This window comes from Hyperoodon ampullatus, assembly GCF_949752795.1.
Source record: "Hyperoodon ampullatus genome assembly, chromosome: 2".
Taxonomy (NCBI): Eukaryota; Metazoa; Chordata; class Mammalia; order Artiodactyla; family Ziphiidae; genus Hyperoodon; species Hyperoodon ampullatus.
Genome location: NC_136915.1, coordinates 44,234,479 through 44,259,118, shown reverse-complemented (window position 1 = coordinate 44,259,118; position 24,640 = coordinate 44,234,479). Strand labels below are relative to the sequence as shown.

At 34.9% G+C, this 24,640-nt stretch overlaps 1 protein-coding gene across 7 annotated transcripts in view; it reads right to left on the bottom strand.

Moving 5' to 3' along the window:
• Positions 1 to 24,640, bottom strand: part of OSBPL9 (oxysterol binding protein like 9) — a gene marked incomplete at its 5' end in the record, with an annotated part of 174,611 nt that overhangs the window by 26,114 nt on the left and 123,857 nt on the right. For 2 of the 7 annotated variants that reach the window (XM_079696750.1, XM_079696753.1), the window contains 7 exons: positions 230 to 320; positions 3,884 to 3,922; positions 15,535 to 15,585; positions 16,395 to 16,424; positions 17,420 to 17,467; positions 18,151 to 18,246; positions 23,090 to 23,158. In XM_079696750.1, coding sequence (XP_079552876.1) covers positions 230 to 320; positions 3,884 to 3,922; positions 15,535 to 15,585; positions 16,395 to 16,424; positions 17,420 to 17,467; positions 18,151 to 18,246; positions 23,090 to 23,158 — 424 coding nt within the window. Of the gene's footprint in view, positions 1 to 229; positions 321 to 3,883; positions 3,923 to 15,534; positions 15,586 to 16,394; positions 16,425 to 17,419; positions 17,468 to 18,150; positions 18,247 to 23,074; positions 23,159 to 24,640 lie in introns of all 7 variants that reach the window. The other 5 variants (XM_079696752.1, XM_079696756.1, XM_079696751.1 and 2 more) reach the window with 4 other exon arrangements.

Sequence of the window (24,640 nt, the reverse complement as noted above, 5' to 3'; positions counted from 1 at the left end):
AACCAAAAGCCCTTTAACTATACTAAAAAAGCCCCAATACCAAAATATTATCATATTTTTCCAGTTCATTTTTGGCTGTATTTTGTGTGTGAGATTCCTTTTACTTATTAAAAAACAAAAAACAACCCCCCCCAAAAAAACCCTTCAAGATTACTACAACTGCCATAAAAAATTAAGTTTTTTGTCACCAATGTACCTGTGAAACATTTTTCCAAATATTATACTATACCTGGAGGTAAGGCAGTCTGGGAAGGCATTGTGTTGATCACAGGTTCCAAGGGACTAGGTTGATATATTGCATCTACAGGATTAATAGTACTCTGAGATAAAGAAGCACAGTATAGTTATTTTTAATTAAATACCCTTCCAGCAATGACCCTCCCAAATGTATGAAAAGCCCACACTTCTGACAGCAAAGTCCTGAGGGTAGCTGTATAGACATGTTGGTCAAATTGCAAAGAGGAAATAAAACAACTTTACTATATGGAAGTCTAAGAGTTTCTTATAAGATTATTTAAAGAAGCATTGTAAGGAGGGAAAATGAATGAATCTCTGACATATAGAAAGGTAAAAATAAATGAAAACACTTGGAAAGAGTTGTAGAATGGTTTCAGGAAGCCGAAATAATAACCTCTTGATTCAACTCAGTGATTCTCAAATTTTAATTCACCACAAATATCAAAGATGGAGAAATGCTCTCTCCTGCTTTGGTATTAATAAGCATTATAACTATGACTAGCTAATGTATCTGTACCACTACAATCTTATTTTTACATCCCATACTACTGCCACCTTCTATCAATGTGTATTGCACCATATAGGCACGTAGTTTTACAGTCACTAAAGGCAAAGAAATGTATCTTCTAATTGGACGTCTTTTCTTTTTGAGGATTTAGAAGGAAAAAAAAATACTCAAACATGTAGTTACAATTTTAGAGAGGAAAAAAAAAAGTCTAGGTTCTTCTGACTCCAAGCCAAGACACTATTTTGCCAGCATGATGGCATTTTAAAAACAAGACTCCAAAGCTTACTGGTATTTTTTTATTTGGAGGAGGGGGAGATTTTAAACCAAGGCCTTTGCCAAAGTAAAGTTTGAAAGTTTGAAACCACCACTTAGAAGACTATACTAGACTAAAGACTAGACTAAACCCAAGAAATAAAACTTTAAATTTTTTAGCTTTCCTTGATCTGGAAAACTAAACTTCAAACATGTATTAGGTAGAGTTTGTAACAGAAAATACTGAAACAGAATTAGAAAAGAAATACTTTATTGATGAGCCCCAAAAGCATTTGTAAAATTTAAAAGCACATAACAATGGAAACTGAGATAATAGGAAAGTTTTTATAGCATTCTTATTTAATGCCTAAGTTATTTTTTCTTATATCCCCTCTCTGCATAAATATCAATATGTAAAAATCACTAAATCAGATCTCTTAAATTGATTTGAACATAAGAATTCTGATTCTTGTCACAACAGTCTACATACCATAAATATTCTAGTCCTAGAAAATAAAGGACACAAAGAAAAAGCTCTGAAAACAATCATTAATAATCAAAAGCCTAGTAAAGTGAAGTGGGGGAGGTTCTGGAGCATTACGAAAAGCACAGAAACAGAGACTTAGAATTTTAATTCCTAGAACCCTTGCTCTACCAGTGACTTGCCAAGTCTCATCTGCTGTGGGCCTCACTTTCCCAGTGTATAAAATGAAGAAATGTCTGGATGCTGTGGTCTCTAAGGGCTTTCTGGTTATTACATTAGGATTCTATTTTCAGATACCAGGCTGGGCCATAATACCTAAACAAGTGTCTCAACAATCCTGGAGCTGTTCTTAAAATAAATTCCTTATTTTTACATAGTGATTTTTCTCTAAAGGGCTCCAAGTGCTTTACAAAGGCAAAATCCCACCTTTAATACTTTGAGCCATAAGAATGAGAATATCCCACCTCCTTATCCCCAACGTATTATATAAGAAAAAATTACTAAAGAGACCAAGAAATAAAATAACTTTGGAAAAAGGGACCAGAATTCAATCTTTTGAATGCAATCTTCTGTTTTTCAGAAGCCTAATATTAGGTTTGTCAATCCCACAAAACACTTTTAGACTTTTTCTTTTGTTGCTGTTGTTAATAGAAAATACAACTACTGTCCGTGGTCAACCAACTTCAGGCTAAAAAATGTCAAATAACATTCTACACCTTGCTTTAAAAACGAATATGCAGAGCTTGAGAAGTGCAAACAAATGACAATCCTAAACCCTAATCTGTTGTAAAATTAATAAAATTCATGCAATACAATATAAAATACAATTATATATACATATATGTATGTATAGCTAACATTTACTAAGTACTATGTGCATACTATCTTACAACAATCCTCTGAGATAGAAGTCACTTTTCTTTATAGATGAGGAAACAAAGACTCAAAGGTTAAGTAACTTGCCTAAGGTCACAGATAGTAAGTGGCAGGGCTAGGTCTTAGCTGTCTGGGTCCAAGGCCTAAACCATGAACAGTGTCTTTTCTAAAAAATAAAAACTCTTAAGGAAAAATGCTATAGTCCCGGATCAAATGATTCAAATATGTTTGTTTTCTACAGGTTTAGGTTTTCTATCAGTATAAACTATCTAGATGTTTTTAACTACAAATGATCAAACATTTTTAGTATGCTTTATAAAACTATTGTTTAACATAATAAAAAGTAACTGATTTGCTTTGAGAGAAAAGAGATAAAAATAACTGCCATCATTAATTTTCCTTAGGGTCTTTGGGAACCATGAAATGCTAGACAACATACACAGTCTTTTTCCATGACGCTTATAATCTTAATTGGTATCTCAGAAGAGATATTATATTATATTATAATTATATCACATAATTGTATTAAATCACCATGGCTCAAACTATGAACTCACACTGTGAAGAAACACAAAAATTCCAATGTGTTTAATTCAATTTTTAAAAATGTTTCTCTTACTCTGTTTTCTTAAGAAATATGTAAACATAGATATTTAGCTTATTTTTCATTTTAAACCAAATATAAACATAACATGCTCATCCTTTCAAATATAATCATAAGATGGTTTTCAAGATTTACAAAATGAGTTTCCAGATCTCAGATAAGCTGGCATTTGTAAAGCCTCAGACAAAAAAAAAAGAGGTTGCCTCCTTCTTCAGAAATACAGTCTGAACACAAGTCACACATCTACCACAAAACCAGGGGAGCTTAAACTGCAAACCTTCAAATTCTAACTTTTATTTCCAATAAAATTTTCTTTTCTTTTTGGTGGGTAAGTTGAATGTAAGGGAAGAGTAAAACCCAAGGGGAGGAAAGAATAGAAAATGGCTATAAGTGGAAGAATTCATGTTGCAACTTGTTCCTACAAAAAAGCAGTATACACCACAGTAGCAATGACAGTTAACACAATACACAAAATCTAAAAATAAAGATAAGAAATTAATAGAAACCTATAACCATATAGTTAAATTAAGATGTTTCAGTACTGTACCCCTCCCCTTCTGCTTTCATTCGAAAAAAACAAGTTAGACAAGAAATGTAGCATTGTGAGTTATGCCTTATTTAGTCATAAAAGCTGCATTTTTATACCACGATTAACCCTTTAAATTAACACATGCAAGGTGATTCAATAAGAATCAAGACTCAACAAAATTTTAAGATCGACATTTCCCCTCCAAATGATTGCTGAAAGATGGCCAACTTTAAGAGCTCAAAGAAAATTGCAAGAGTCAACAAACAAAGAACAGTGAGTAGGTAAAAAGAGGAATTTGTGTTGAAAAATGAGTAGAAATTCAGGCTTCTCCTGACATAACTGGTTAAAATGCTCTGCAGAAGTAAAGGGGAACAAAGATTAGATTAAACTTACTATAATTCCATCTGCGTGCTTCTCCGCATTACACTGGTCCTTAAGGAGAAACGTTAAAAATATTAACTTCATTCTTTCATTTAAGTAACACCTTGTGTACTTTCTTCCCTAGTAAGAAAACTTATTTTACTGGGTAAGCAACAACGTTAGAAAACTACTACTCTGCTTCCACTAAGATAGTAATTTCACTGGTCCATTCCTAGCCAAACATAATTCTAACCAAGAGCATGGCAATTGTTTTTCTATACAGGCATTTAATTAAATTCTTTGTAGAAATATCCTATTGAACTGTGTAGTCACATTGGTATCCATGATTGAAAGCAGATATATTAATTTAGGATTAACGATCCTGAATATTTCTGGGTTTAACTTTACAGTAAATTACGCCAACTCTCCACAACCGCCAAACTCTTACCGTACTGCAAAGGTATGACAATCATATACCCTTAAAAACTCAGGATAGACATAATTTCCCATATTCTGGATGCTGGCTCCAGAAGTATATCAATACTTTTCTAAACAGATGGTCTGATTTTTGTTTCAGTAATCATAATCACCATATCCACAGAATGATGATACAGGGGCTAACGCTTACTACCTGGCAGGTATTTTACATACAGGCATACCTCAGAGATATAGCGGGCTTTGGCCAGTCCACCACAATAAAGCAAATACCGCAATAAAGCAAGTCACACAATTTTTTTGGTTTCCCAGTGCATATAAAAGTTATATTTACATTATACTGTAGCCTATTAAGTGTGCAGCAGCACTGTCTTAAAAAACAATGTATGTAATTTAAAAATACTTTATTGCCAAAAAGTGCTAAACATCATCTGAGCCTTCAGTGAGCTGTAGTAGTAATATCAAAGATCACTGCTCACAGATCATCATAACAAATACAGTAATAGTGAAAAAGTTTGAAATATTGCAAGAATTACCAAAATGTGACAAACCCACAAAGTGAGCAAATAATGTTGCAAAAATGGCGCCAATAGACTTGCTTGACACAAGGTTGCCACAAACCTTCAATCTGTAAAAGATAGCATCTGCAAAATGCAATAAAGCAAGGTCTGCTTGTATATTATTAATTCACTTGTTCCACTGACAACTCTATAAAGTAGGAACTATTATTATCCCCATTGGACAGATGAGAAAACTGAGACAGAGAGAGTGTCTAGTCTAGTCTACAGTGTCTAGTCCAATACATATAGTCTAGTTCCAGAATTCAAGGTCTTAACTAATATGCTATTGATATTTTGCCCTGCCTCCCTTCTCCAAGGATGTACTTAAGGAAGAAGGTGGTGGAAAGTTACCAAACATATTTGTTCCTGTAACTATAATCTATCTATTAGTATTACACAGACAATATATTTAACTTAAAACTGTTTAAAGTTTTAACTCCATACTATCAAGAAGTTTTCAAGTTTTAATAGAAACCAGTATTTGGTCTTGGTTTACAGCCAAGTTATATATCATTTATACATAACTTTAACTACAGAGTTTACTCAGAAATCTACAGATTGAAGGGACAACCAAGAGCAATTTAAAGATTTGGAGATAATTTTTTTTTTAAGAATTAACATAGTAGGCCTGAAATAGCTATCCTCAGAAAAGCCTGCCTACAAAGTTGGCTGTTGGCTTGGTATCTGGGAACTTGGATTTTAGGAGGGTTCCCACCACCTCACTATCATAAGGGCAGCTCACTGCACCTAATCTGTTTAATAAGCAAACAAAATGGTTTATGCTGAAGACCAGCTTTCCTTTTGGAAATCTGGACTCTTGCTTGGTAAGTGCTAGGTAAACAGTGCTTACATGACAAAAAGCCCAATAAAAAACCTTAGGTGTTGAGTCTCTAATGAGCTTCCCTGGTAGACATTTCACAAGTGCTGTCACAATCTGTTGCTGGAGGAATTAAGCACACCCTGTATGATCCCATTGGGAGAAGATTCTTGGAAGCTTGGGCCTTAGTTTCCTCTGGATTTTGCCCCATGTGCCTTTTTCCTTTGCTGGTTTTACTTTGGATCCTTTGCTGTGATAAATCATAGCTGTAAGTACAACTACAAGCTGTGCCTTCCAAGCAAATCACCAAACCTAGGGGTGGTCTTGCAAACTGCCAACACAGTGCATATCCTTTGCATATCCTTGAGAATAAAAGCATTTTGATAAGTCCATAATTCATGTTGGGATTTGCACAACTGAATTAACTATATATTTACAATATCCAAAGTTTCAGTAATTTTTAATAGACACAATTGAAAATAAAATCTTGAGAACTACACAGAAAGAGAAATTTTAAAGTTTCTTGTTCAGATGATATTTTAATTTACTTTTAGTTTTCCCCATTAATTTCTAAATTTCTAATTTCTAAAATTGACTTTTCCAAAGAATTTCTTAGAAAGAAATAGATGTAAGTGGCAATAAGTGGAAAGAAATACATGTGGTAGATTAAATTTTCCAAAAATGGTCCCAACAAGAGGTAGAGTTCATGGCCCCTATCCTTGAAACTCTGTAACTGTCCCTAACCAATAAACATAGCAGAAGTGACTATGTGTGACTTCTGAGACCAGGTCATGGAAATGCCACAAATTTCTACCTTGTTTTCTTGAAGCCCAACCACCACACTGTGAGAAAGGCCAAGCAGCTGGAAAGAGAATTATACGGAGGAGCACCTAGGTCCCCAGCTCAACTTCCCAGGCATGTGAGTGAGCCATCTTGAAAGCGGATCCTTTGGCCCCCCCATCTCAACACATACACCCCTGCCCTTGCAATCAAGCCACCACGGGTGGCACTGCATGAAACAGAAATAAGTCATGAGGCCTAACCAAATTGCAGATTTGTGAGCAAAATAAATGACTGCTGCTATTTTAAGACACTTAGTTTAGGTTGGTTTGTTATATAGCAATACATTACGGATACAGTACATTATCTAAGAAAACCACCACTTCTACTTCTGGTATAATTTAAAATAAACTTAAATATCCAGTTTTGAGATAAGTAAGTACTAGGGATGTGATGTACAACATGATACATATAATGAACACTGCTGTATGTTATATATGAAAGTGGTTAAGAGAGTAAATCCTAAGAGTTCTCATCACAGGACAAAAAATTTTTTTTCTATTTCTTTGATTTTGTATTTATATGACATAATGGATGTTCACTAAACCTACTGTGATAATCATTTCATGATGTAGTAAGTCAAATCATTATACACTTTAAACTTACACAGTGCTGTCTATTATGTCTCAATAAAACTGGAAGAAAAAATAAACTTAAATATCTGACAATTTTTCCCATAAAATATTCTCAATTAATAATACATGCTATCTACAGGGTATTTTAAGTCAGGGTTTATTATTTTTGTTACTGCTGTGGTTTATCTTTTAAGGCAGAGTCAAATCTAGACAAACCCACACTATTAAATGCCTTACTACCAATCCATTCCCATCATGAACTTCAGGAATTTTGTTCTCTTATTTTAAAAGGCGTATTACACTCATCCTCCCTCCCTCCATCTTTCTTTTCAAAACTTTTTATTGTTTTTGTTTTTTAAGTAAACCGCAAGTTGCCTTTTATCAGGGTCAGCTAAAGCTAAATCTCAAGTACTACTAAAACCAGAGATACAACTGATTTCAATTTGAATTATGTCAATTAAACAAAGAAAGGGTCTAATGCTACTTCCCACTTAGATTATAACATATGTTTATCTGGTTATAAGTCCCTCATTCCTTAATGCAATGGCTATTCTCTCTTCTTTGAACAAACAAGCATGACTGAGATCTGGAAATATGATAGTAACAAAAACATCAGTACAACATAATTTGAGAAGACTTTTGACCAGAATTATAGACTTCGGTATTTTAAAACCATGTCTACCAATAAGATACATGAAATATATTCCTATCTTTCTAATATGGCAATGTAGTCTAATGAAAGCTCCCTTAATTATGGACCTATACATGTACTTATCACAGGAAATAAAAAATAAATATGCTATGGTGATGAAAGAAAATTTCTAATTCAAGTTTGATGAGATTCAACAAACGGGACTGGGACAACTGGATAACCACATGCCAAAAAATGAACCTGGATCCATACCTCACACCACAAAGATTAACTCAAAGTGGACCATACATTGAATTAAATGTAAGAGCAAAAACTACAAAACTCTTGAAAGAAAATACAGGAATAAATCTTTGTTGTTTAGGATTAGGCAATGATTTCTCAGGAAAGCCACCAAAGGCAAAAGCACTAGAAGACTGATAAACTGGATTTCATCAAAATTTAAAATATGCATGCTTCTCAGGACACTATCAAGAAAGTAAAAAGACAACCCACAGACTTGAAGAAAAATCTGCAAGTCATATATCTGATACGGCTTGTATCCAGAATATATAAAATCACTCCTACAACTCAATAATAAGATTAAAAACCCTAACTAGAAAAATGGGCATGGCACTTCCCTGGCGGTCCAGTGGTTGGGACTTTGCCTTCCAGTGTGGGGGTGTGGGTGCGATCCCTGGTCGGGGAGCTGAGATCCCACTTGCCCTGCGGCCAGGAGGCCAAGGCATGAAGCAGAGGCAATGTTGTGACAAATTCAATAAAGACTTAAAAATAAATAAAATAAAAAAATAAGGGCAAAGAATGGGAATAGACATTTCTCCAGAAGAAATGCAAATGAAAACCACTAGAATGGCTATAATCAAAAAGACAATCACAAATGCTGGTGAGGATGTGGGGCAAATAGAACCCTTACACAAGACGTAGAGGATGGACTTGAGGGCGCGGGCAGGGGGAAGGGGAAGCTGGGACGAAGGGAGAGAGTGGCATGGATGTATATACACTACCAAACGTTAAACAGGTAGCTAGTGGGAAGCAACCGCATAGCACAGGGAGATCAGCTCGGTGCTTTGTGACCACCTAGAGGGGTGGGATAGGGAGGGTGGGAGGGAGGGAGACGCAAGAGGGAGGGGATGTGGGGATATATGTATACGTATAGCTGATTCAGTTCGTTATACAGCAGAAACTAACACAACATTGTAAAGCAATTATACTCCAATAAAGATGTTAAAAAAAAAAGAACCCTTACACATTATGAGTGGAAATATTATGTGCAGCTGCGTTGAAAAGTAGTTTAGCAGTTTTTCAAAAAGTTAAACATAGAGTTACCATGTTACCCAGTAACTCCACTCCTAGGTATACACTTAAGAGAAATGAAAACATGCATCCCTGCACAAAAACATCACATGCAAGTGTTCACAACAGCATTATTCATAATGGTCAAAAAATGAAAACAGGGCTTCCCTGGTGGCACAGTGGTTGAGAGTCCGCCTGCCGATGCAGGGGACATGGGTTCGTGCCCCGGTCCAGGAAGATCCCACCTGCCACGGAGCGCTGGGCCCGTGAGCCATGGCCACTGAGCCTGTGCGTCCAGAGCCTGTGCTCCACAACGGGAGAGGCCACAACAGTGAGAGGCCCGAGTATCGCAAAAAAAACAAAAAAAAAACAAAAAAAAGAAAAACAACCCAAATGTTCATCAACTGATGAATGGATAAACAACATGTGGTATAGCATTCAAAGGAATATTATTCAGCAATAAAAAAGAATTAAGTCCTGATACATGCTACAACATGGACTAACCTTGAAAACATTATGCTAAGTGAAAGAAGCCAGTCACAAAATACCACATATTGTATGATCCTAAATATATGAAATGTCCAGAATAGGCAAGTCTAGAGACAGAAAACAGATTAGTAGTTGCCATGGATTGGAGGAAAGGCAGGGGCAAGGGTAAGTGAGGGAAAGAGGTATAGGGAATGAGTTCTTCATATGTATGGTGTTTCTTTTTGGGGTGATAAAAACATGCTAAAATTATATTATGGTGATGGCCACACAACTTTGTAAATATACTAAAAACCACTAAAGTATAAACTTTAAATGAGTGAACTTTATGGTATGTAAATTATATATCAATAAACCTGGTTTAAAAAAAGTCTGATGAGAAATTAATGAATACTGATATAAACAAAAAGTCTATGCAGAAAAAAATTCTAGGGAGAGAACCTGGGATCCAAGGATAACTTAAACATACATTCTAGTTTAAAAGTATCTATGGTCAGACAACTCAGTTCTAAAACGATAATCTAGACTTGGAAAGTCCAGTTTAGAAGCCACTAGTCACATGTGGCTATTGAGCACCTGAATGTGGTTAATTCAAAGTGCAAAATACACCCAGGATAGTGACGACTTAGTGTGGGGGTTGGGGGGTTGGGGGGGAGGGGGGAGGGGGGGAGGGAGAGAAAATGAAGTATCTCATGAATGAATGAAGGTTTATATTGATTACATGTTGAAATGGTATTATTTTGGATATAATGAGTTAAAATACATTATTAAAATTAATTTCCTTTGCTTATGTAAGTTGTGACATCTGGTCATATCACCTAATCTTAATGAAGAAAACTGGTCAAGTCCCCAGCTGCAGGGGACTCCCAGATTATCTTCACTCTGCTCCCTCGCCTCCTCATTTCCTCTGCAAGTCCCCATGAGTGAAACACTGCTGTCTCTATCTATGGTACAAAGGAAGAATGAAGTCATCTGAGCTAACACAGCTTACCTGAAAATCCCAATAACCAAGTGGTGCCCAAACTTTGCTACACATCAGACTCAACCTGGGAGTTGAAAAACCCCAATGCTCAGGTGACACACCACAGCAACTACAACAAGGATGTCTGGGAATGCGAGCCATGCATCAGAACTGTTAAAAGATTCCCAGGTGATTCTAATGTGCAGCAAACTTTGGGAACCAATGCACTAATCATTTAGGCAGGTGGGAAGCTTTGGGGAATGAGAATTAAAATCAAAGACTCAGAAAACTGGAAGGAGCTTAAAATCCTACCTATAGCATGCTGCCTCTAAGAACCTAAAACTAAATCAACCCAAAACAAGAAAGGTATCAAATTAGCTACATTCTTTTTTTCTTTTTTGAGGGGGCCACATCCCTGTGGGGTCTCAGATGACAATACATCTTCTAAAAGTAGCTGATTCCAAAATCTTATTAACCTGCCAGGGCAGAATCATCTTCCAAAGTAACTAAAACAATTTATATTCCCATCAGTGTTAGATGGAAGTTCTCAAAATTTTACCAACATGCCATTCTGTGGCTTTAAAATTTATGTCCTAATAAAAAGTTTTTTTAATTGAACAATTATTTAGGATGAATTATATGCTTGGTACTAAGAGCATTACAAACACTAATTCATTTAAGTTTCACTCTATCAGCAAGAGTACAGATACTATTATTATTCCTATTATATAGGAGAAAACCAAAGCACAGGGAGGATAAATAAACTTGCTCAAGCAGTGGAACAAGGATTCAAACCCAGACCATCTGGCTCCAAAGTCCATGCTCTTAAAAATGTAATGCTGCCTCTCACTATTATTTAACAACTGTATATCTTAATCACAGATTGACTGATTATGCAAAGATTAATTCAAAAGGATGATAAAAAAAATCATACATACAGTGGAAATACTAAACCATGCAACTATTAAAAATTATGTGTTAAAAAATTCATTCAAAATTCACAATTATTTATCAGGCCCCTACTTTGTGGCAGGCAACTGTTCTAGGCACTGAGGATACAGTGGTGTTATGGAGTGAATGTCTGTGGGCCCCCCCACCCCAATTCAGACAATGAAGCCCCAACCCCAGTGTGACTGTATTTGGAGTAAAGGAAGTAAATTGAGATTAAATAAGGTCCTAAGGGTGGGGCCCCAATCCAGTAAATCTAAGAAGAGACACAAGAGAGCTCTCATTCATGCTCACTCTCAGTGTGTACCACCAAGGAAAGGTCCTGTAAGGACATGGTGAGAAGGTGGCTGTCTACAAGCCAGGAAGAACCAAATCAACAGGAACCTTGATCTTGGACTTCTAGCCTCCAAAACTGTGAGAGAATAAATTTCTGTCATTAAAGCTACTCAGTCTGCAGTGTTTTGTTATGGCAGTGCAAGCATTCTAAGACAAAGGCCTCATGGAGATTATAGTCAGGTATAGACAGACAACAAACAGGATACCAAGTAAATCTAGCTAATGATGCAAGACCATGAAGAAAAAGAAACTACTGGGAGGGTAGAGATTATTTTAGATAGAGTGGTCAGCAAGGTCTCTCCAAAGAGATTTCATGTGGGCAGAAATTTGAATAAAGTGAGGGTGTAAACCCTGGAAGTCTGGAAGAAATGCCTTCTAGGCAGAGGGGAAAGCAAATACAAATCCCTGAAGCAGAAAAAGCTTGGCCTGAGAAAAAGAAAACAGGCCGATGTTGTTAGAATGGTGTGATCAAGCAAGGTGAGGTGAGGGAGTAGTGACGGCTCAAATGACATGAAGTTATGGTTAAGTTAACTTAGATTCCATTCCAAGGGAGGTAGGAAACCAATAAGGGGATTTGAGCAGGCAAGTGACATGGTCTAATTTACACTTAAATTGTTTAAAAATACACAAAGAGTTCATATAGGGTACATATATATATAATTTGAGGGATGTATCTGTACATAAAAAGCCTTAACAATGAAATTCCTTCTGGAAAAAATTAAAAAGCCAAACTCCATTTACTTGATCCATGTTATCCATTCTGAAGGACCTTGAAATGCAGGTCTATTAAGCTGGGCTAAAACAGACAGGTAGCAGGTACTGACTGAACTGTAGAAATCTCTAGAAAGAAGTTTTAGTAACTTGAATTGTAACTCATTCCAAAGACAGAACATCAAAAATGTTCTTGTTGGGTGGCTAAATGGTGAGCTACTGAAAGAGGCTAGGCTGCCCTGTTTTACAACTATCTAAAGACCTGATTGATTTGTAGAGATGATCCAAATTGGCCTAAACACTATCAGCTCTTCTACTTCCTCAATCTTCTAGAGAAGGCACTGTTGAACCCCTAAAATACCTATCTACTCACACTGGGCTTAATGTAGTTTACTGGTTATCTGTATATAAGCTTCTGGGTAACTGTAGGTGGCCCCAACCCACCCATGTAACTTCACAGTAAAGAAAACCAAAATAAAACCCTTACCCCTTCTGTGCCTCCAACCCTATACTCCCTTCTTAAGTTTTGGAATGTATTCTGATTCACAAAAATAGATGGAAGAATTTAGACACATACATAGGAAATCAGGCATAGTGGTCAAAAATACCTAGAAAATGAACACAAGCCCTTAAGTTCTGACACTTTAATACTGAATCTGGCCTCAAAAGAAAATGATACTTCCCCTCACCCCTAAACTTACAAGCTGAATATCCATACCATCTAAGCACAAATGCATTTTTCTATACTATTGTGTCATTAACAATGCTAGGAAAATAGTGTCCATTATTAGGCAAACAAATATATGCAATTGAATAAGTAAAATAGGCCAAATAATTTAAAACGCAAACATCATTTCCAAAACTGGTTGCTGAATTGGCTGCCCACCTGCTTCTAACCACTGGCTAGAAATACAGAGGTAGAGTCAATGGAAAAAAATTTTTTTCTAATACTTATCTTCAAACACTAAATTCTTGTTTCTCAAAATGTCATGCAATCAAGTACATATTTAGGTTGAATACACCAAAATTTTTCAGAAAAGCAGGCAATATCCATGAAATTGTTAACCAACCACAATAATCCAAAATATGTTTTTATTCCATGAATAAGGAACAGTAATCAAGGCAGTGGTTTATTAATGTATTGGGTTGGTCAAAAAGTGTCTTTGGTTTTTAAGTAAATATAAAAGACACATTTTTCATTTTCACCAAAAACTTTGTTGAACAACATATTCACGGTTTTTTTCCACTACCTTCTGCCATTTTTCAGGCAACTTCGTAATTCCATCTTCGCAAAACGTTTTATCTTTTTGAGCAAAGAACTGTTCCAGGTGCCTTTTACAGTCTTCCAGGGAGTTGAAAGTTTTTCCATTAAGAGAATTTTGGAAAGACCGAAATAAATGGAAATCCGCAGGTGCAATGTCTGGTGAATACGGCGGATGAATCAGAACTTCCCAGCCAAGCTGTAACAGTTTTTGCCTGGTCATCAAAGAAACAACATGCAGTCTTGCGTTATCCTGACGGAAGATTATGTGTTTTCTGTTGACTAATTCTGGACACTTTTCATCAAGTGCTGCTTTCAGTTGGTCTAACTGGGAGCAGCACTTGTTGGAATGAATTGTTTGGTTTTCCGGAAGGAGCTCATAATAGAGGACTCCCTTCCAATCCCACCATATACACAGTATCACCTTCTCTGGATGAAGACTGGCCTTTGGTGTGGTTGGTGGTAGTTCATTTCACTTGCCCCACGATCTCTTCCATTCCACGTTATTGTACAGTATCCACTTTTCTTTGCCCGTCACAATTTGTTTTAAAAACAGAACGTTTTCATTACGTTTAAGTAGAGAATTGCATGCAGAAATATGGTCAAGAAGGTTTTCTTCGCTTAACTTATGTGGAACCCAAATGTCAACGCGATTAACATAACCAAGCTGGTGCAAATGATTTTCACTGCTTGATTTGGACATTTTGAGTATGTTGGCTTTCTCCCACGTGGTATAACATTGAGTGTTCTCAATTAATGTCTCAGTTTGATCACTATCAACTTCAACTGGTCTACCCGACTGTGGAGCATCGTCCAGCAAGAAATCTCTAGCACAAAACTTCGCAAACCACTTTTGACACACGTTTGATCAGTCACAGCACCTTCTCCATACACTGCACAGACCTTTTTTTGCATTTTGGCAGTGTTTTTACGTTTCTTGAGATAATAAAGCACAGTATGGTGAAAATGTTGCTTTTTTTCTTCCATCTTTAATAGTAAAATGGCTACACAAAAATGCACCAATTCTGATGAGTCTGTTTTTAAACGCACGCTGATATGACAGCTGTTACATCAATCTAACAAATTTTTTTTTTTTTTGCGGTTCCCCGGCCCCTCACTGTTGTGGCCTCTCCTGTTGCGGAGCACAGGCTCCGGACGCGCAGGCTCAGCGGCCATGGCTCACGGGTCTAGCCGCTCCGCGGCATGTGGCATCTTCCTGGACCGGGGCACGAACCCGTGTCCCCTGCATTGGCAGGCGGACTCTCAACCACTGCGCCACCAGGGAAGCCCACAAAATTGTTCTGAATGAAGTTAAAAGACAACTTAGTGCTACTAGAGCCATCTTATGGAAAAAAATGAACGAACCTTTTGGCCAACCCAATAGTTCAGTACTAGAAAAAATATGTAAAAAACAATTTAAAAAAACACATCTCTATTGTACTCTTCATTATGGACGAAAAAAACTCTGCTTAAATTTAAATTCCTTTTTTCCTAAGAAAAACTTCTTTTGTGAAAGGTTTTGCAAAGTATGTCCCTATTTCAAGCAGTGACAATGGAAAGGGTGAGTCATTCAAATGTGCTCCCCTCCTTCCCAGCCACCATCACAAATGACGTTATCAAAAACAAGCACAGGCTGGCAAGGTAACATCCAAACACAATGGTTTTTCAGCAGCACCAGTAACGCCAAACTATAACTTAAATTTACTGTAGAAAGGTAATATATTTCAGAACTGAGTATTTTGGCTATTAAAGAAAAATGCCATATATTAAAATCCCATTAAATGAAAGTAATCAAAAATAAAATTTACTTACTTTAGCGATCTGCAGCAACACAATGCAGTGTTTAATTGATTCTACCATGCTCTATAAAAACAAAACACTGATTTTAGGATCTTGCCCCAAATGGCCATACAATGCTAAAACTTAAAATATAAAAGTCAGTTCAAATATACAGGGTTTAAGTCTATTCTACATAAAAAATACCCTCTCTGGATTTCCAGTGGTTTCTAACATGCTGGTAGTATCAAATGAAATTATCATTAGCAATTCTATGAATTGTTTGGAAATACCAAAAAATTGTTAATTTATACTGAATAACATCTAAAGGGTCTTTCAACAGTTCAAACATAAAGTGATGTGAATTTGATTAACTTCCAAATTCTTAGATCGTCAGCAGGCTATCCCAATGTAAATTCCTAAAACGTCTGTCTATTCAAGACTTTCATGGAATTATGGAGAGTAAAGGATCCTATCAAAATATTGGTGAACCTGGAATACTACCATGTCTGTTTTTAAAATGCTTTTATCAAAATACAAATCTTATTAGTAGCCCATTATATAATGTCAGAAGGCCAGCACATCAGAAAACTCAAATCACAATATATTTAATTATAAAAAAGAATATACATTGTGCATGGATGAAACCTTTTATCCAAGCGTCTCAAACAGACAAGACCAGAAACAGATAAAATGGCACACGAAGTCAATTCAGTTAAAGGGATTATTCTATTCACTTAAATTCCTTTAGATGATAATAAAATCCTTAAACACCCTTGTAAAAATGCACAAAAATTAAAAACTCAACTGCTCTTATTAATAATAGCAGCTTGAAATAGAAACATTTTACAGCACTTTCTAATGCAAAGCCAGAGTTTATCAAACATATAACTTACATTTGTTGTCTCTTTGAGAGTTTCAATTTTCTGTGCAAAATAATAAATTTAAACAGAAGTTATCAGAAACACAAAGAGGTATCATTGTTGTTTTTTACTGGTTAGTCATTTAAAGAATTTTACCAAAATGTACTCTTTACTCTAAATCAGTTCAGGCAGGTTGGGGAGTGCTTTTGGTTAAACTTTTTAATTTAAATCAAACATTTGAATAAAAAATTCAGACATTTTATGGATTACATCCTCAAATAAAATTCATGTGATTCAATTCAAGATTTGTAAGAATAATATAAAACATTCTTATCCCTTACCTGAAAACAATTTTTTTCTATAGGATTCGCTATGTGATTTTAAAATGCTTATTTTAGAATCACCTTAAACTTTGCAAAGTTGTTTAAAAAATGACATGAGACTAAATTCCAAAACTAAGAAGGTGAGCTAAACATGAGTTACTACTATTACCAAGTGTAAAAGAGACAAATGCAAGGCTATGGTTAACAGAAATGCAAAAAAATAAATGATGCTGCATCAGGAAATCTAGTCAAGGAGAAGAAAAATGTTAATTGAAAAAAAGAAAACAATATTCAAACTACAAAGTAGTTGTCAGAAACCCAAAGGGAGGAACTATAATTAAAGCAACATTCATTTTGTTCCCTCATGTGTGGCTTCTGGTTTATTTTGAAATTTTTGCTGGTTGCTTTATTATTATCTGAAGTGACCACATGTAAATTTAATAAAATAACTTTCAATCTTCAACATATGATACTTGAAGAGGAAGAACTTATTCCTAAAGGTGGTACTTACAAAAAGGGTATCATAATAAAATTTTCTGTGTTACTCTTTTGTTCAATTATGAAACCATACCAGAAATTCACCAGAAAACTCCACTTGAAATCTATATGGCATACTATCATAACAGGTCAACAGTACTATTATAGTAGTCAAAACACCGAGGTCCTTCTATTACTTCTCCAAAAGGCTCTTGGTTTCAAAAATTTTTAAGTCAAAATCATGATTATAGAAGTTACCTTTCTCTGTTCATCATCTTTGCAGTTTTGAAGTTTGTCATCAAAAAGCTACAGGATTAAGAAAAAAATGATTATAGTATCAAGCCTTTACTACATAGTACACATTTACTCAGCAAAGAAAAGCAAACATATTTCTTCCAGGGATGGTTTATACATGCATTAAATGTATAATTAATGTTTACTAAAATACAAGATAACACACATTTTTTCAAGGCATTGTTATCAAGTCAGATTCTATTGAACTATTTTAAACAGTCAAGATCAATTACTCTGGTAGAATCACAAGCAAAAGAAAACATATGACTTTAAGAACTTAAAAGATCAGTTCAAACCTAAGTTTTTTCTGCCTTGTCATCCAAGTTTATCAACATTCCTTGTTCTTTCCAGGAGCTTTGCTTGTAATTAATTTTAAAGTGGGAGTTGAAGGAGACAATTTTAATAATGATGAACGAAGTAGAGAAGTAAACTCTCTCAATCCCCCAACTCCCCCAAAATGAAAAATGGCCCTAGAAATTGAGCCACTTAAAATTTACCAGTTTCACACAACTTTTAAACAAAATATGAATCTAATCTTGTCTTATTTTCTTCTAATTATGTTTAGGTTAGCTTTAAAAACTACTGAAAAACCAGTAAGGGTTGTAAAGTAACATCAAGTAACTATTTTTCCTCAAAATCAAGCTCAGTAACATTTACTACTTTATATAAATTCAATATATAATCGAATGCCATACCTTTAACTGTTCTATCAAGATTTGTAGGTAAGCATCAGCCTCTGTAAGTTTCTTATCAAAGTCTTGGACACTAGGAACAAATCCTGAATCCAAACCCTAGAGGGAAAAAAACTGCAATAAATCCCAGCAATGTCTAATACAAGACATCTCACTTTTCTAAATTAAAAATAGTACTTTTACATAAATAATAGGTCTGTTTAAATTATCTAAATTCTCTAAGAATAGTGGTACATCAATCTCCTTCATGAACTTCTAGCACTGTTCCCTGTTCATCAATTACATGTGCTGCTGTTCAAATTAGAATTTACCCTGCTTTTTCAGAATCATTTTCTTCTCTCCCAAAAGCCCCATAATGGGCTCTAAAGCAACAGTAATTTAGCTAAAGGAACATATACAAAACAACCTAGATTACCTCCTATTTCCCCCCTACTTTTTGTTCAGTTCAATCCTCCGGTCCCTTAATCTCAACTTCATATTCCCACTATTTAGTTCTCCTGTTCCCTAAACTACCCCGTTAGCTCTGATGTTTTCCTCCTCCTCCCTTATTTTAAAAAAAAAAAAAGAGGAAAACTCAAAATTCTCACCTCCTCTAAGAGGGCCCTCCCTAAGTGAAAGTGACAACACTTCTGTCGTAAGTTCCCTACTCATTTTCACCCTTGGCATGAACACTACACTCTGGACACGGTGTAAATGTTTATTTATTTAGAGGGCCCACTTATTTCTCAGTTTAAGAGTCCAGCATGTGCATGTCCTACTTTTTGTACGCTAAAAATTTTAAGTTCCAAGAGCACGGGATTCCTATGTTTTAACTTTATTCCAAAGAAAGTTTTGAGTTCTTAATCATCTTTAACAGAAAAGTACATCAATCCTGAGTATAAAAGAGAAAATAGTCTGAGATTGAACAAGGCTACCATCTTGCCATACATATCTGCATGCCCAGAAGTCATGGAGTTAAACAGGGAAACAAGGGTCGGGAACCACTAATGTCACAATCACAACCCAACCACAAAACTCTGTACTAAATGGGTGAAATATAGTGCTTCAACATACCATACTTGACTTTCAATTGTTTTCTCTCCTGCCTTTTGCCAAAACGTGCTGATCATTTCACATTCCCCATTTTAGTCAACTGAGGCCAGAGTTCATTTTATATTAAACCAACACCTCATCTTTGCCTAACACTTTATCATTATTAAAGCACTTTCACAGCCATGATCTCAAACATCAGATTGAGACCGTATAGTATTATGGAAAAAACAATGGGTTGGCAAACCTGGTTTCTAATTGCAGCTCAGCCACTACCAAGATATTGCGTCTCTCTAAACTATTTTCTTACCTGCCAAATACAGGCATCTTCCTCCTACTATTATTAGTGTGGCAGCTATGACCTCTACTAAAGATTATAATTACTAACACTGTCAATTACTACTAATACTATTGCTGTTCTTCCCAAACTAAAATTCAAATTCTTAATCAAAGCATTAAAAACCTAAGTCCACAACTAATCTTGTAATGCATTTTCTTTTTCAAATTCAAAGGCAAAAAAACTGCTTTTTTTTACATACATGTTGAGAAACTGCTTGAAATGAGTATTGAAAAACCCCTTTCCAATGAGAGATGTCATGTAAAAACAAAGTTTAAGAAAGAAAAATCATAATAAGCAGTATATGTAAAATCCAGATATATTTATAAAATTGTAGTTAAACATCTTCATTCTTAAAGATAACCCCAAAGACACCCTTTTAGAAACATTTACTATGTAGAGTATGATAATAAAAGACGTGGAAAAGAAAGGATAAATCCATCATATTCCAGGGATAGCACAGTACTGTACTAAGAAAGTAGGGAGTGATTTCTTTTCAATGTTACAGTACCACAGGAAAATTGGAAGGACTGCTTGGCTTTTTGTTTTGTTTTGTTTCACAGGGCAATATAACATAACTATCAATCATTTAACTATAAAACCCAGCTAAAATCAGCTAAATACATTGTTCTTGCTAAATACTAAAAAGGTCAATGGCATATTCATAAATGAGTATAAAGGTGAAGGATCTAAATGAGAAAAAGTGATCTTCAAGAGTTTTCCCTCTTCTGAATCCATTTAGAACTACCACTATAGAAATCTAATTAATATATCCTTCTGAACAAGTCACTATATCCAATTTAAAATCCCCCAATAAATAAATGGAAAAAATTAGATTTATATTACTGAGATCTGAAATTAAGTCTAAATTAAGTCTTAAAAAACAACTCTTTGATGTTGCTATAATCATGTGAACCTCACCTTGGCTCTTTTGTCAGACCTGCCTCCCCCTAGATATCATCTTCTACAATGGTCCTTTACCCTTAAAACACCACACATTGTAACATCCAAGTCAAAGATCTACTCAACAATCCATTTTTCTTTATGTAATGTATAATGGGAGGTTTGTAACAACAGTTATTAGCTTAAAGTCCCAGAACTGGCCTAAAACTCCCTTGCACAGTAATCCATAAGTCTTTGGTATACTTTAAAATAAAATCTACATATACAGTTTCCCCATCTTAAATCAATAAAATAACATGTATGCATTTATTACTACCGTGGACAAGCAACTGACAGTAATTAAACTGTTTTCTCAAGTCTTATAAGAATAATACACTAGAAGAAAATATAAGTTTTCACTACATATTGTGACTCAGTACACAGAATCAAGGCCACCTAGTCCAGCCTCCCACTCATATAAGTTACTTTTATAATGTCCTTGAAAGTCATCTAGTCTTTGTCTGAGTATCTCAAGAGAAAAGGAACTCAGTACCTCCTAACATAAACTATTTCACAAAATCCCTTTAATAAAGTCATAACTATTCCTCTTTCCATTAAACATTTAAGATATAAGGCACTATACATATTCATATCCTTTTTAATGGAATTTTGTTTCAAAACAGGTCATAAAAATAGAATACAGTCCTCTACCATGTTGAGTGGTTTGTCTTCCTTTGAAAAGAACTCAGAACAGGCAGAACCTTTAGAACAGTGTGACTTCATACTTCTTAGGGTGACACTTAGCTCTTGAGAACAAACTGGTTGGGAGTCAAGCAGATGTACATTCTACTGCTCTGTACTTGCCTTTTTATCTAACACTTATCACATTTTATCATAATTAAATATTTAATTGATTGACTTCTCTGAAGGATTATAAACTCCACGAGGGCAGAAACTGCCATTCATTCAGCACTATACCCCCGCACCTCGACTCCAGGCTAGCTCATTGTTGAGTGAATGTGTGTTGCACTGATTGTAGCTTCTGGCAACTGCTGATGCCATGATACCACTCTTCTCCATGACCACGTCTCCCTATATTTCCCCTGCCTTTCTGTTCTCTTTCTCCTTCTATTTTTCTACTCCCTCACTCCCTTTCTTTCCTTCTCTTTTGTCCTGCAGTAGCAACTGAAGTGGTTATGTTGCATTTTTGGCAATCGAGACCAAAGAGGTTGCTGCTCCCTAGTTTACTATATTGATGATCCATAGTTCTAACTTGATGATTTCTGTATGAATTCATTTAAAGTTTAAACTAAACATGACTATTATAGAGAAATAGAGACAAAATGGTCTGTGATGTAAAAAAAGTTAAACTAGAAGAAACTCAATAGAAATTAAACCATAAAATTAGAAATCTATGTAAAGAAAAAAACCCCACTTATGTGGTGAGTATGCTAAAAAACAAAACAGTGTCAGTTTGCAAGAGTAATTTGCTAATTAAAGAAAGCTAAAGTATGTATATGAAGTCAAGAGTAACACATAATTCTGTATCAATCAAGACCTATGTATCCAGATTAAATATATATATGTATATGTATATATAGAGACAGACATTTGGCCCAATTTAAGGGGAATTTCAAATATAATATCTAGAATGATAGAAGAATATTAAACTGCCTTAAAACTGTATGTAGGTACTTCCTACTATCTAATACTTATGTTGAACAGCATCACTTTTCTCAGAAGGTACTTCAAAGCTAACAAATGTCAGCAAAATTAAATGAATTTCTATCAATACTTTAATCGGGACATTAAACACTATTTATATTTTATACATACACATAACTGAATACTTTACCGCCATTAAAAAGAAGAGTATTAAAAGGGATATCTTTAATACTTTCTGAAGTACATATGAATTATACTTCATATGTAGCTACTTTGGAGAGACACTCTTAGTAAAACAGTACAAGAGGCAATTTTTGAGGCAAGGAGTAAAAGCTTTTAAAGTAATTCCTGCTGACAAAGGAAGAGTAATGAATAGTGGAGGTAAGGTGGGAAAAGGTGGTTTAAGGTCTTCTTGAGGTCAGAATCAGGAAATAAGAAAGTTAGGAGTAATTTAAGGAACTGAGAAGAAAAATGCAGAACAGGAAGGGCTATGGCTGAATAACACTGTAAAAAGAAATTCACAAATGAGTAATTATTTTCATATCAAATCTTATTTCACAGCAGAAACTTAAGGGACTAAGTACCCTACACTCAGTGCTTTCTCCTATACAGGACAAAATAGTATATAATAAAAATACGTTGTGAAGAGAGAAATACAGAAATTATTCCACATAAGTCTCATAGAAAAGTTCAGAATAACAAGAAAACAAAATAAGTTATCAGTAGTAGAACTGTAAAAGGGAATAACAGTTTAAAAATTTAACAAAGGAAAAACACCAAAGAAAACAAGACTCCTAATGAAAAATAAATGGCATAAATCCAGACAAAAGTAGATGATTTTTAAAAATTAGCAAAATACACACCCTATAAATAAAATAATAAAAACTCTGCAGAAATGTTGTTTTGATTAAATAGAAGAGTATTTGGAAAGTTTATGTTCACAATTAGCAATTTGAGATGACATGCATCACAGATACGCTTTCATCCAATGAAAGAAGTATAGGGCATACTTACAATTGAATCACTTACAATTATTTTTGAAAATTCAAGAACTGGAGAGATACCAGAAGACTGGAAAAAAGCAAGTGTGGTACTGATCTTCCATAAAGGTAAGGAAAAGAGAGAATAGAAAGTTACTATGCTGTGCGTCTGACATCAATAATTAATTAAAGGAATTATAAGAGAAACATCTGTAGCTATACAGAGGAAAAGTAGGTACATGAGCAGCAAGTGGCAAGTTGAAAAATAAACAGATAAATAAACATTATGCCATACTTAATGGCTTTTCTGTTCCTTAGAAATTTATTAGCAAATTAAGTTTTTTGAGAAATGACACCATTTTCTCTCCTTACCAAATGACTCAAAAGTTGCTTTAATGATGAAGAAAGTATATTAAAGAAGCCAAAAATATTAGTAAGACCATCATTTTATGTGGGGTATACTAACATGTGATTTCCTTGGATTACTGAAAATTTGGAAACATTTATAATCTGCTGTCTCCGAGGTTTACTCACTTCAGCTAAAGGAAAACAGAATTTAGAGATATAGAGAAGTTCTGAGAGTAAGAATTTCCCCTATTTTTAACGCTAAAGAACACTCAACTACCAATTCATTTGGAGTAAAGATTAACAATTCAAAAACGTCTATAAAATTGAGCCTATTATTAAACTCTTTACTCCGATGTAACTTCAGGAAGGTATTTTCCATCTAAGTCAATGTCCTGATAATCTAAGGCTCCAAAATAGGGTCTCTATTATCAAAATGGTAGCTATAGCTATCTTATCAACAACTGTTTAGGTACCCCAAGAATGCCATAAAAGGTAAGGCCTTTTTCCATAGTTCTAAATGAACATTTCTAACACCATGGATTCACCACGGATGCACAGTATAGTAATTTTTTCCCAGAGTATTAGGTCCTCTGCTAGATGTTTTATATTATATCTTATTTCATTATTATAACATACATAGTAAGGTAAATAGATATTAACTCTATTTCATAAGTGCTTTCCCAAATCATCCAGCTGGGTTTTTTTTAATTGAGATTTCAACCCAGCCCTTTGATTTCAAATCCATTACACTTCTCTATTAAATCACAATGATATTTGAAAAGAATTCATGGCATAAGAGACTAAAATTTAATCTAAAAAATGCCTGAAGGAGCCTGGTATACCAAAAATGAACACCAGCTTTAAGGTCAGACTGATCTAGTTTTAAATCCTGAATCTGCAAGTCCCTAACCAATTACCTACATGATCTGGCCAAGTTACCTTCTCTACCTCCTTTTCCTTATGCAGCGATGGACACAATAATAAACCACTCAAAGTTGTTGGATAGACAAAATGAAAGAATATGTATAAAGTAACACAGTAGTGGGTGTTCTATTTCCTCTCCACAATGTGGAATTGAAAATAACCAGGATTCACCACTGTATCCAAGGCCCTAAACTAGTGCCTAACAGACAGAAAAGGTCCTCAGTGAATATTTGATGGATTAAAACCAAAATGAATTAACAACTAGGTAATACACAAAACATACGCAATTTTAATAGAGAAGTATAATCAAGAAAAGGATACAAGCGTA